The 14,218-nt window shown below is 40.6% G+C and overlaps 2 protein-coding genes across 5 annotated transcripts; both read left to right on the top strand.

The window, feature by feature from the left end:
• The first annotated feature begins 389 nt into the window (after window positions 1-389).
• Window positions 390-6,955, top strand: LOC137268511 (tumor necrosis factor receptor superfamily member 21-like). 2 transcript variants are annotated; one of them, XR_010955041.1, is made up of 8 exons: window positions 390-901; window positions 1,679-2,039; window positions 2,334-2,495; window positions 2,962-3,151; window positions 3,837-3,967; window positions 4,458-4,541; window positions 4,866-5,535; window positions 5,607-6,955. XR_010955041.1 is itself a non-coding variant. In XM_067803079.1 (7 exons), exons 1-7 carry the CDS (start codon window positions 815-817, stop codon window positions 5,120-5,122), a joined length of 1,272 nt encoding a protein of 423 aa, XP_067659180.1. In that variant the 5' UTR covers window positions 399-814; the 3' UTR covers window positions 5,123-6,477. The 2 variants fall into 2 exon arrangements, 1 of the variants encoding a protein (XP_067659180.1); XM_067803079.1 differs by having other exon boundaries at window positions 399-901; window positions 4,866-6,477.
• LOC137268510 (tumor necrosis factor receptor superfamily member 14-like) lies at window positions 6,942-13,476 on the top strand. Of its 3 annotated transcripts, none has more exons than XM_067803078.1 (9): window positions 6,942-7,075; window positions 7,992-8,195; window positions 8,551-8,681; window positions 9,614-9,965; window positions 10,431-10,589; window positions 11,042-11,213; window positions 11,691-11,797; window positions 12,364-12,450; window positions 12,707-13,472. In XM_067803078.1, the coding sequence occupies exons 3-9, from the start codon at window positions 8,562-8,564 to the stop codon at window positions 13,000-13,002; spliced, it is 1,293 nt and encodes a 430-aa protein (XP_067659179.1). In that variant the 5' UTR covers window positions 6,942-7,075; window positions 7,992-8,195; window positions 8,551-8,561; the 3' UTR covers window positions 13,003-13,472. The 3 variants fall into 3 exon arrangements, with proteins under 3 accessions (XP_067659179.1, XP_067659177.1, XP_067659178.1); XM_067803077.1 differs by having other exon boundaries at window positions 7,008-7,075; window positions 7,976-8,195; window positions 12,707-13,476; XM_067803076.1 differs by lacking the exon at window positions 7,992-8,195 and having other exon boundaries at window positions 6,985-7,075; window positions 12,707-13,088.
• Window positions 13,477-14,218: the final 742 nt, after the last annotated feature.

Raw genomic sequence — 14,218 nt, 5'->3', positions numbered from 1 at the left:
TGTATGGATATGGGTATCGGGATTCGGACCTACATTGACAGGTTTCTGACGTGTTCGGGGTATATGTCATGCGCCGTAATATCCATTAATGACGTGTGCCATGTAGACGCTCCTTCTTCTACACCATACGTATGTTCAAAATATATCCATGACAGTATTGCGCAAACCTAGGAAGCCTCGGATTCTTAAAGCATACGGCACACCCACTGAAGGTGAAATACCACGTGAAATACATGACCCTAGGAATAAAGGCTGCATAGCGCGCACCGACCGGCATAGGTAAACAGTCGTGTGATATAGAAGGTTCGACATGTCAAGGGTGCAAAACGGAGAGTCCACGTGACTTATAACTGACTAGTGAATGGCTGTTGCCATTCGCGCGATCTCAGATAGCAGTCAGACCCGCTTGATATCACTTACCTGAATAGGCGTAGGTATAACGTACAAGGGAAAAGTTCGAGATGGTCATGCATGAGACGTGAATGCTGGTCTGGATAAACAACGTGAACGGGATTTATAAAGAGGACGAAATTACAGAAATTTATCATCGAATGCGGATTCCTGGAGACACACGAAAATAGTGTATGGTGTATATAATTATATTTTAACAGTGTCAGCAACCAACAGTGGGTGTGGTCGACATAGCAACAACTTTATTTTTGTGAATGACTGTGAATGTTCACTGCGGCTTAGTGATTCATTTGTCATAACCATTGTGTTTCTGTTATTACCACTTGTGTTAAAGTCTGTGATTCATGAAGGATATTGCCACCATATAGTACCACTTTCACTACCATCGGGACATAGGGATACAATGGTCTGGGTATATCTTCGCTCTGGTATGAGTTTACTAGCGGCCGTCTGTTTACTGACGGCTTCGTCGAGTACGTCTCATGCTGCGGTAAGTACGTTAATGTATAATTATTTAATTACCAATTCCTAATGATGTCAATAGTTCTGACTTCCTAGTATTGCGCAATCAGATCAGACAACTATACCACAACTACAGACAGTGATACGCTCTATCAGTGACGTATCCGCCTCAATAGGCAAGAGTGTCCAATAGTTTCCTTTGTGACAAATAGGTTTTGATATTGTGAACACGATAGACTCTGTGAGGCTATAATGCCATGTTGCTAAGACATTTACCTGGATAATTAAAACTGAAAACACATCACTTACAACCGATGTCCTATTTTCTCCAGATTTTCTAGAATTGAAATTAGTGAAGTGTTCGGCCCTTGTTACTTATGAAAACAAGTAATGACTGTGTTATATAAGTCACAACACCCCAAGTAGAAATTAGTGAAGTATTCGGCCCTTGATACTTATGAAAACAAGTAATGACTGTGTTATAAAAGTCACAACACCCCAAGTAGAAACTGGGTGTTGTCCTTTCACACACGCACACGTGCACTCACACACTAAAACACACTCGTTTTTTCTCTCTCCAACACACTAACACACACAACACACACACTATCTCTCAAACACACTAACACACACTCTCTCTCAAACACACACATTAACACACACACATTACAACACACATTCTCAAACACACGCACTAACACACACACTACAACACACACACACACTCATTCTCGCAAACACATACAGTAACACACATGCACACAGAGGCGGACAGTCTTTGTGATATTGGATTATTCGATTACAGATCATCAGGGACAGCCCCAACCTAGGTACCTACTCCTATAACGGATTTACCTGTTTCAAGTGCCCGCCTGGAACGTACCTGGAGAGACATTGTACTGAGGACTTCACATATTCTCTGTGTAACCCATGTCCTGTTGACACCTTCCAGTCTCACTACAGCCAGGCCACCAGGTGTTCTCCTTGTCAGACCTTCTGTCTCCATGACGACAACATGGAAGTGGTGGAGAATTGTACATCCACCCAGGATTTAAAGTGTCAGTGTAAACAAGGATACTATCTACACGTGTTACACGTGTTCACAGATACAAAAACGTGTAAAAAATATAGTTCCTGCACCCAAGGAAAAGTTATGATAAAAAATGGTAAGAAGTATGTATGTATGTATGTATGTATGTATGTATGTATGTATGTATGTATGTGTGTGTGTGTGTGTGTGTGTGTGTGTGTGTGTGTGTGTGTGTGTGTGTGTGTGTAGGTAGGTAGGTAGGTATGTACGGATGGTGTGTGTGTGTGTACGGATGGTGTGTGTATGTGTGTGTGTGCCTGCGTGCCTGGCATGGATGGATGTATGGATGGATAGATGGACATGTATGTGTGCATATCGCTGTATTTCAGTGTGTAATGACAACTGGGATCAACATTTCTCTGCGTTCCAGGAACACCAACATCAGATATTGAGTGTGGCTATTGTCCAGATGGCCAGTTCTCTAGGGATGGACAATGCTGGACATGCAGCTCGTGTACTGGTGAGAACACAACACTGGTCACACCCTGCAATGCAACCTCTGACGTCAGGTGTCATCACCATCCCACAAATGGTAAGAACTGGCTCACGTGAAACACATATATAGATCCACTGGCAATATCCCGAGGCGGTGGGTTAGCCTCGTGGATAAGGCGTTCGCGTTTGGGCACAATCTATGAAACCCATTCCTGGTGTCTCCGGCATTGATATTACGAAAATATTGTTAAAAGTGGTGTAGAACTAAACTCACTCACTCACGCTATCAATATTTCAACAGAGGACTCAATAGATGGCTCCCATATTGTGCACTACATGACGATCGAACTACTGAACAGGCTATATACTTCCCCTTAACAAATAATAACACGCATGTATGTACACGTACGACACACATGAAACCAAGGATTGCATTTGTACAACTACTACGTGATTGTATACATCTTATTTGTTAGGGAGTGTTCTTATGTGGAAACGTTGTGGCTAACGTTTAGCGAATAAAAATAAAGTATGGTGTCAAAATTAGTCAAAGTGTTTTGCAGGTAGTGGCGATTCAGGAACAGAGAACACAGATATCCCGACTCACATGAAGGATGGCAATGTAGACGTTGCAGTTGTAGTTGTCCCCTTAGTTCTGTTGTTCCTGGGCATTGCTGCTGGTCTCGTTACCTGCTATGTCATAAGGCGAAAAGGTGTCAAGAACATCAACAGGATTGAGCTGGGCGAAAGAAGGTACTTATAACCTCGCTGTTATGATCAAGGATTAATTGTGTTTTGAAAACCTCTCCTTTAAAAATCTTGACTTCTCACCAAGATCTGGTTTGGAGGTGAAGCAAACTGTCTTATTAATGAAATAGTGATGACACCAGGTGTTTGCTAAAAATGTGGGCATGTCCTACCCTAAGCGTAGCAGCCAATTACCACAATTTGCCTAAATCACAGGTTTACCATTACTGTGATGTTATAAGCTTTTTGTAAGCTCCTGGTGATGATTGACCTGGTGTGGTTGGGTAGCCTCCGTTTATATTGTTTAACCTGTCTTAGAGCTAAGTCGTAGTTGCCATACATTAACACTATTTTACGACTCTCTTAGCACAAAGAGAGCTTCCGAAATCAAGGCCCTGGTGGTTAACGCGTTGACTCGTCTCGCCGAGGACCCGGGTTCGATTCTCCAAATGGGTACAATGTGTGACGCCTTTTCATGTGACCCGGCGTGATATTGTTGGAACATTTCTAAAGGAGGCGTAAAACTACACGATGGCGTTGTACGGACGTTGAGTGTCCTAGACCGCTATATCAAAAATGTCTACTCACTTTTCATTGACAAACGAACATCTGATTGTCATGATTGTTTGTGGTATTGTGTATCAATGTATAGGTGAAACTGTTGACAAATTGTTTGGTTGTTTGTTTCCAGGATCTCCGCCCCTCTAATTGACCGATCCAACTCCACATCTTCAGCTCAACCCGTGAGGACAAAACAAAGAACTTTTAGTGGCAGCAGTGCTGTCAGTCCCAGACCTGTTTCATCATTCCCCGATCTGAAAGGTATGTACTTTACTCTTTCCTTAGTTTCAGCGTGTGAACATTGGATGACATTTTCATACTGGTATATAAGTCATGGAGATTACATTAGAGGCGACTAACGGGATCGGGTGGTCAGGCTCGCTGACATGGTTTACACACTGGCATCGGTTCCCACTCGCGCAGATCGATGCTCATGATGTTGATCACTGGATTGTCTGGCCCAGACCCGATTATTTACAGACCGCCATATAGCTGGAATATTGCTGAGTGTGGCTAAAAACACTAAAGCACTCACTCACTATTCCTGTTAGTAAATATTTTAACAATTGCTTATGTTATAGCACGACAAAATCAGTACAATCGGCGATTCGCAATGATCATGAAAACGCATCCTTGAGAAGTGGTGTATAATGTAAATATCCCAGACAATTTTACAAAAGAATCTGTTCTCAGATAAGAAGCATAACATCACCTTTCAGGGAGATATTATTGTGTTGTGTTATCTATGCAGATCCAGACACGTGGAAACTACCGGTATTCGACGTGCTCTGCAGAAGACTCACAAACTGGAAACGATTCATGCGGCACCTTCCAGGTATGAATCAACAGCCCTGTCTTATAAATAACCAATTCTTGAAAAAGTGAAACTGTAAGCTTATCTTTTCATCGGGTGAGTGAAGGAGAAAGCATTAGCAATGAAACTACGTCGTATGAAATTATAAAATTGTTTTGCAAAAGCATGAATTCATGTTCAACCAGCTCCTAAATGTCTTTCAAGAACTTCATGCTAATAATGGTAGGTTTTAAAACAAAATTCCCGTTTTTCGAATCCTCTGTGATCTAGAAATTGTCATGTCGACTAACACATTTGATACGGTAGTGATTACTTTTATAACGTTATGTTTGTCTTACTTTGCAGGGGAAGCTGGGTATACTGCTTGTGTAAACAGTCGATGTGAACAGATTGAAAAAGAAGAACAGGGTAATGTGCGAGAACAGATCCACAAGTCTCTTCAAGAATGGTCCCAGTGGAACACGGACAAGTATGTGAAGGTTGACAGCATACTGGATACTATAGAACAAGTCATTGAGCATGATGATCAACTATACAAGGATGTTTGGGACTTGTGTTGTGACCTAGCCAAAAAAACTAAAACAGCTAAATATTCCAAATGATGTCGTTTGGCGTGTGGAGGCACTACGAACAAAAAGGACAACATGCACAGTGACAGTGTCCGGAGTCATTATCGTTCAGATGCATGAATTGCTGTGATGATCGATTTGTGAATCTTGAAGAATCTTGTACAGTGGCCATGTGAATATTGCTTCTCTGCTGTAATGTGTAGGTTTCTGAAGCCAAAACGTTTACCAGGGTACCAGTGGTTAGGTGAATGTTGCTTCTGTGCTGTAATGTGTAGCTTTTTGAAGCCAAAACGTTTACCAGGGTACCAATGGTTAGGTGAATGTTGCTTCTGTGCTGTAATGTGTAGCTTTCTGAAGCCAAAACGTTTACCAGGGTACCAGTGGTTAAGTGAGTGATGCTTCTGTGCTGTAATGTGTAGCTTTCTGAAGCCAAAACGTTTACCAGGGTACCAGTGGTTAAGTGAGTGATGCTTCTGTGCTGTAATGTGTAGCTTTCTGAAGCCAAAACGTTTACCAGGGTACCAGTGGTTATGTGAATATTGCTTCTGTGTTGTGATATGGTATTTATCTGACTCAGAATTGGGTCCTAGGTGTCAGTGGTCTTTCACACAGATGCTTGTTAACTCTAATGCTCAAGGAGAAAAGTATGACATGTGATAATTACAGGAACAACTTCTTACAAAGATCATCTGTGCCATAACGGAATGTATAGGTATGACACAGCCGGTATGTTTGCCTTATTATCAATGGCCATGCAGTGCTGACCCAAATCCTCAAGGACAACAACAGTGTATTTTAATGACATACGCTGAAACTGACCTAACTTCAAAGTTCACCATTGGAATGCTTTGTTCTCAGATTCTGTACATGTGCAAATTCCTCGTGTGTACTTATAATTCTGTCAGGACTAAATCCTGACTTACCTAGTCTGAGATATTTTACTCACAAATTTACAAAACACACCAGAGGTATTTTTTAGTAAATGTTTTTTTTCGTTTTTCTTTAACCTTTCTACTGCCTCCTTTATGGGTATATAGTGGCGACTCTACAATGTTCTAGTCATGAGCCTTGTATCTATTCAAAATCTCTTGGGGTGGATTACACCCGTGCTGTCATGTTCGAGAGAACATCAATCCGGAAACAGGCTCTCCGGGTATCTGTTCGCTGTAGATACGTTAATATGACAAGTCTTTGCGCCAACTCCTTGTGTAGTTGATCCGAAAATTGTTAATGACGGTATCACGAGGAAGATAATTTGTCCGCATTAACAATACTCCACATTTCTATGTGCGCTTTTACAATGTGTTCTCACACTACCATTAATGAGATCTGATTGGTATTTTACACCGATCTACATTTTGTCTTAAAATAAACAATTTATAAAACAAGCGGATTTTTTCATACTTTAATGTATAAACCTACATACACAGCTTAAAGACAGGCGTGTCATTTTGTTTTCAAATATGCTTGAAAGGATGTGTTCATTCTCTTTAAACTTTTAAGAGATCGCCATCTGCCTTCGCAATGTCGACTGACACTGGTTGTTTCGGACTCGTGTGTGTGAGCAGTAGGAGGGTGGTTTTACCAATATTCCAGCAATATCACGCCGGGCGACACCAGATACGGGCTTCAAACATATTCCTCATAAGGGGAATAGAACCCGGGTCGACGGCGTGACGAGCGAATGCTTTAACCGCCTGGCTTCCCCTCCATCCGTGTGTGGCACTAGACAGCTTCAATAGACATATCTACTGAGGGTTTTAGTACATAGGCGTATCTGGTTCACCGTCCTTTCATGCATAAAGGGACACTCCTACTGATTTAGTGGAGAGCTATTTATAGCATGTATGATGTGTCAACAAGTTTACAGCGACTACAATGAGGAGAGCGGGGGAGAGAGTTCTCGAATATCTACATTTACTTTTCTATTTGATTTGAACTGGACGGGTGGTGCTACGGCAAGTCTCTCTTGAATGACGACATCAGGTATGGTCTTTGATGTGCCAAGGTAATCTCATTGTATATCGAATGTTCCATTGTGACTATTGTCATGGAACATGTATCTGTGAGTCAGGGCATTATTCAGGATTGTTTTTCAACAAGAATTTTACAATTGATTTCAGTCATCAAAATTCAATAATTTGTTTTATTATGGCGTTTAGCACTTACATTCACACAATTTTGTTTTCGTGTCCATTAAAGAATTATATATTGAGTGTGGCGTTCAATATCGTTTGTGGTCGTGACATTAAGTGATGCGAGTGAATAAAACTGTTCAAACCCTCACAATCCGTACCTAGTAAGTCCAGACTCCCCGTATTCGAGGTGATTGCTGATGGTGAAGTGTGCGTGATTTGTAACATATTCCCACATTTCGTACATCCGGCCGAAATCACCAAGACTTGTTATTAATAACACAAGATATATCGGTTACTTACTCAGAGACACGCGACTCATGAGAGGTACAGCCTTTGTACCTGTTATCTCTCAAGTATCAAAGCTGGGTCACCGTATATGCCGTGACTATCACTACAAGGTAAATATAGCTCAATATTGCTGACTCGTTCACAAGACTATTGTATTGGCACTCTACAAAGAATCATTTGCACCTGACTTTTCGTCATTCGTATGATACCGGCTGCAGTACACCCTCGGGATACCGGACTCGGGAAAATCTGGACACGATCTCCCAGTCGCCTTTAACGGGAAAGTTTTAGCACATGTATACACACACGCATATACACACGTAGATATTACTGATGATTCGTGATCCATTATCTCGCAAAAGTGCTAAGCCTGTGAAAAATTTCCCTGTCATTCTACTAATTCTGGATCGTATTATGTAATGCAGAAACTTGTTTAATCGAACGATTCCAATTTATCCAGGTTTTACTGTCCATAGATGAGCAGCGCGCCTGGGAAGAGGTTCCTTCGCCATCCTGTTCCTGACGTTGAGAGTTGCCCATACTGTCAACCATTGGTTGAATTCGATTATTCACAGACCCACATGTAGCTGGAGTTTGGAAACATCAGAGCGAGTCTGACCACCCGATCCCGTTACTCGCCCTTTACGTCAAGCACGGCTATATTAATAATAATTTGTTTGGTGTGTGTATCTCGTATCTTATTTTAGACATATTCTTCCACAATGATATCCTCTTTACAGACATGACGTCGACAAGCTGACGAATATCCACCTCAGACAATGTTTACGCCAGGATACAATCAGATCTTGATGACTCACTACTGCATCAATAGAGTACATGTTATTTACGTAATACACACTAGTCCAGTTGGGGAAGAAAAGTTAAAGGATGATTTAAACATGTAAACCATTCATAATAGCACACCGTAGCAGCATGCGTCATTGACAGATAGGCCATTTAAAGTGATATATAATAGCTGTTTCATTCAAAGTATAGACGGCTACACGAGGGACTTGTACGTATATCTGTTTTCAGGTCCCAAGGAGATGAGCTCAATGCACAAACACAAAGGGCGAATTATGAAGCCATCCAGTGTCAGCTACCTACTGCGCCCTTGCTTGTTGGTTTTGCTGTTTCATGTGTGGAACAATGTTATCTTTTGTACTGTAAGTATCTGCTAACGTTAGAGAGTGAATATAGTTTTACGCCTCTTCTAGCAATATTTCGACAATATCACGGCGGGGGTCCTTCAGCATGACCTGCGGACGATTTAACAATGAGGCTACCTTCCCGCACCAGTGACGTCAGTGTTCGTGTGTGTGAGAAAGTAAGGGTCACTTTTATTTCTGTTAACAGCTGCTTTAAAAAACATTTTATTTTACTTCACACATTAATGCTGTTTCCTGATTGGTTAGGCGCTCTTCTACTATTTTCAAAGTACCCCACTTACAAGAGAAGTACATTGCAATGTAGCCCGCTGCCAATGGCAACTCATTCGGTACTTCGTGATTGTAGTTCTTCATCTCGAATAAAACGAATCACATATGATGCATGGAAATTACTGATGTTTTGCGAATGCAAATCGATGGAAGCGAGATAAATCTAAATTTGTTATTTTTCTTTTGTCGTCTGCCAAATCTAGCGATGGCTATGAAAACCTTTGCCTCGCATTCCAATAAATAAACGTTTGACAAACGTTCAAATGTATTCCCTGTTCATATTAAGAAGGGGAACTGCAAACCATGCTTCAAACAGTTCAAGATTAACATTGAGGTGTTCGGTAAGATAAATACGTTGTTCGCTGGTCCCTCGTAAACCACGGGTTTATGTACCCTCGGTGTTTCTTTCGTTTTTTTGTACAGCTTATAATATATACATGCAAAAAATGTTACATTATTCCTCGCCAAAAAACTATTTATTTATTTATTTATTTATTTATTTATTTATTTATTTATTTATTTATTTATTTATTTATTTATTTATTTATTTATTTATTTATTTATTTATTTCCGACTCGTCAAAACTATTTCAAAACAAATTAACCGCCTTTAGCACGGCATGGTGACCAAACATAATCTCTTTCGTACTTTAAAAACAGGCAACAGGGGACCAGTATGACACCGTCTCATATCTACATGGTGGAACTGTGTGCTTCAAATGTCCTCCAGGAACATTCAGAAACAAACACTGCTCCAGGAACTTTACAGCTTCCGACTGTCGACCGTGTCCGCCTCAAACCTTCCAGTCTCATCACACACAGGCACGACGCTGCCAAGACTGTCTTCAAGAATGTCTACACGACACCAACATGGTGGCTGTGAAAGCCTGCAGCAGGACAAACGACCTAACTTGCGAGTGTAAAGACGGGTATTACCTACACTATGATGGGTTTACTCACACATGCAAGAAGCACACGCCCTGTGATAGGGATCAGTTCACGTTACGAAATGGTAAGTTAAGGGATAGAATAGTGTCTCAGAGGTGTCCGATTCTTTCGCAATGGCGTCCATAAGATCAAACTTTTTTCTTAACGGTATCCGCTTGATTATAAATTTTATTCTGTGATGTTCAATATGCCAGTTTGATAAACGTTTTCCTCATGGGTGTCCAGTGGGATAAAACTCTTTTCCGAGAGGTGTCACTGGGATAACACTTTTCCCCAAGGGTGTCCATTGAGGAAAGAAATTATTTCTCAGAGGCGTTCAATGAGACAAAACTCTATTCCCGGAGGTGTCCCATGGGATACAACTTTTCTCAGACTGTCTAATAGGATGAAACATTTCTATTGTGTTGGGTTGTGTCCAGGCAAATTCTCAATATGCATATACAATATAACGTTTTCCCAACGATATTAAGTAAGATCGAATTCTTATCTCAGCAGCTTCAAAGAAGATATTATTAGACCTTATTTGCAGGTACGTCCACGTCGGACTTCGTGTGCTCCAAGTGCCCAGAAAATCAATTCTACAGAGGTCAAGGACAGTGTGTGTCGTGTACATCCTGTGAATCTATAAATAAAACACAACTGGCGCCATGTAGTCCTTATGAGGACGCAAAATGTCATGAAACACAAGGTAAGTCTAAGCACTGTTAATCTACTAGTGTTTGATATATCCTTTCTTCGACACATAGAGTGTCGTCGTGAAGAATCTACCTGCAATGGACACCCATTTACTTTTTGATTTGGTGAACTGATGGCACAAGATAATATAGCTGAGGCAACATATACGATAGACCAATATATGGAATTACACAAAGCAATATCGCTTGGGCTATCAGCGAAAATATTCATTCCACGCATATTATCCCCTTTACTTTATAAGCTATCTCGGGGTGGTCGGGTAGCCTATTGGTTAAAGCGTTCACTAGTCACATCGAAAACCCGCGTTCGATTCCTTTCATGGGAACACTATGTGAAGCCCATTTCAACTTCCCCGCTGCGATTTTGCTGCAACATTGCTAAAAGCGGCTTTAAACCATACTAGCTCACTATAGGCTATCCCTTATTATTTCATCGTCTTTCCAGACACGCCTGTAACAGAGATGACAGCACACAATCCAAACGAAAGTAACAGCATTCCTTTTATCATTGCCGGGGTATTGGGACTCGTCATTGTGGTAGTTGTGACAGCGTTTGCTCTTTTATTCCACCTCAAGAGAAGGAAGCACACCATCACCTTGCCGAGCACCGCAGAAAGGTAGCCATGAACGTACAATTATAGACTGTTGATAAGGTCAATACCTGGTTTTATGGACCCTCGAAAACCAATATTGCCCAAGGACTGATTTCGCGGGTCCATAAAAACAGGTATTGGCCTCATCACAAGTCTATAATTGTGTTATTGTATAATTGTTATAATTGAATAATATCATATCTTGACGTCATGGCATTCGCCTTGAGTAAGTCAGCACGAGTTTTGATCGGACCTGGGTTGGAGTCAATATACCTTTCTGTCGACGGTCAAGTGACCGCGTCTGGACCAATCAGGTAGGCAGAAAAATATGCTTACATGATAATAGATATTATGAAGCAGCCAGGTCTCAAGTCTCGCTAAAGGTTTAACACAACGCGATATGCGTCTCGTATAAGTTTAGGTCAGTGTATTCGTGGGAAATCAACAAGAAAAATATCAACTCATGGTTATTGTAACCAGTTTTTCTTGTTGATATTTCAGCTCTAACCCTGGGAAACCGGATGAAACGTGTCTACCAATTCTTCCTCGGCGACAAGTGTCTTCCTCCTCGTCTACGTATCATCCTCCAGAGTTCCCCGAACTTGTGGGTATGCACCCTCATTTACCTGTACACAAAGATCTGTCATAGGCGTTGGCCATGGTTGACCCGGTTGACCAGGTCGTCAAATTCATGTGAGTTGTGTCCCTTGCATATGTCAGAAAAATGCGAGTGAGCTTCCGAATATCACGTTCGCCCCGGTGATGTTTCCGAGTGTAACGGCACAAATGCTTGTGGGCCTTAAACTCAAGCTATAAACATTAGAAACCCTTAACTCTATTCACCCAAGTTGACATGCCGTGTTATTTTGTACATCCAGCCTGCGATGTGGATGAGTATTGTTTCCGTTTCTATTATGAAATGCAATACTACTGTATAATTATTGGCCTGCCAGTTTTGTCATCGGTCATGACCTTTCTCATCTTCATTCATTAAACTCCACGTGCGTTGGGCATCAGGAACCTTAATTACTATTATTACACATGACAATATACATTACAAAGTGAAGCCACGAGTGCACCGTTTATCAGTTATGGATAATGTTGATTCAAATATTAAACTGATGTCTTACTTGCCTGACATCTGATTATTCGTCTATCCTTTCAAACATTGCAGATCCGAACCTATGGACAAAGGAGGTATTTTTTATATTATCTCGACGGCTCACACAAAACTGGAAAGCGTTCATGCGGAACCTACCAGGTACAGTGAATACGAGAGATAGGATGATTGTTTTTTTCTTCAACATGTATATATTGTAATGTCCACAAAGTAAATTCGAACATAAACCTTGAAGCAGATTAAAATTACAGAATTTTCATTAAAGTTCAAATATTGGGATCAGTAGTACAATCGAACATCAATGTGGAATTCGTCTGAGACGAATTCTCGCTCTTGTTTAACTCATCTTTCTTATACATTGTATCATTATTTTTACACACTTCTGTAATGGGTTTAGGAGACGCCACTTTCAGTGCTGACGTTCACTACAAATGTGAACAAGTGGAGCTGGATGTGCAAGGTGTTCCTGAGCGGGTGTATCAAATGTTACAATGGTGGTCAGTATCCCAGTCTGGGCCTGACGTTTCCGTGGACAGCATACTCCATACACTTTACAAGATCGGCGGCTGTGAGGACATAAAAAAAGAAATCAGACGTCAATGTGCAAAACTAACCAAAAGCAAAGCAAAGAATAATTTAAGCGCTAACGATAATGACGCCTCGGCAGAAGTTGATTTACTAATGACGTCATAGGTGAGTTTGATCGAAACAGTGACGTCATTGCTGAACACAGGACTCTGTTCCGTTACAGCAGAGAATAAATAGACAACAATGGCGTCAAAAAGGAAATAAAGACAAGTCTGACGTCATAGCAGAAAATGGGTGTCAACACTGACGTCATTACTGAAAAAGGGACACTGATGACGTCAAAGCTGGTGAAAGGACGACAATGACGTATAGCGGAACCTTCTTCGACGCCGATCTGCTAACAACACGACATAATTTATTGACTTCCAGTGATATTCATTTGAAGTTTTCCACACTAAGCGGCCATGCGTATAGCTACTATAGTTCGCAATATTTGAAGTCATTACTTTTATATATAAACAATATTCATATAGCATGGCTGACTCGGCAAATGAAGAAAAACTTATGTTTAATTTATGCTTGTCTGTTTTACAAAATACAAAAATGTACCAAAAATAAATAAATGACAAAGAATATGCATGTTTTTTTGTTACTGTTCTTTAGGTTGGTTTGTTTTTTATCGCCGCAATAATTCAGCAATATTCAATCTATATGGTGACAACGTCTAAAAACTCGAATCTGGACCAGGTAATACAGCTATCAACAACATGAACATTGATATACCGAACTTGGATATGATGATGACGAGTGTCAACCAAGTCGTCAAGTCAAACCAAAATACGTACACTCATATACACACACAATTTGACGTCACGTTAAGAAATACACAGAAATTTACAGCCTAAATATAAAGCTGATGGTGAAACTACATATACGTCACACGTGTAGACATCGGAATGTAATGACGCCATGATACATGAATGACGTCATATAACTTCCAAGATCACCTGCTTTATTCACCCAAATTCACGGACAAACCATCAGTCACATCCTACGCAGGATGAAATACACAAATTATACGGTACTGTTTGCTTGAGAAAAACAACCTGTTTATCAGTGGCAAAACATATTATATTTGTAACACAGCAACATTTGTCCGTCAAACAACGTATTTGTGAAGACATTAATTTTGTGACAACAAAGGAAGAGCTCATCCGAACAAAACATCGCAAATAATTGTATATGAAAATGACCACACACACACAAACAAAATGTTGTTATTTTTATTACAATGGTTATGTCTTGTTTTCGAAAAGTATTAGTGATAGTCAACGACTTTACAAATTACATATTTATTAACAAGTTAATAAACTGGAACTTC

The sequence above is a fragment of the Haliotis asinina genome, chromosome 16 (assembly GCF_037392515.1).
Source record: "Haliotis asinina isolate JCU_RB_2024 chromosome 16, JCU_Hal_asi_v2, whole genome shotgun sequence".
Lineage (NCBI taxonomy): Eukaryota > Metazoa > Mollusca > Gastropoda > Lepetellida > Haliotidae > Haliotis > Haliotis asinina.
Note: the sequence above shows the minus strand (reverse complement) of the source record. Positions and strands in the feature narration are given on the sequence as shown.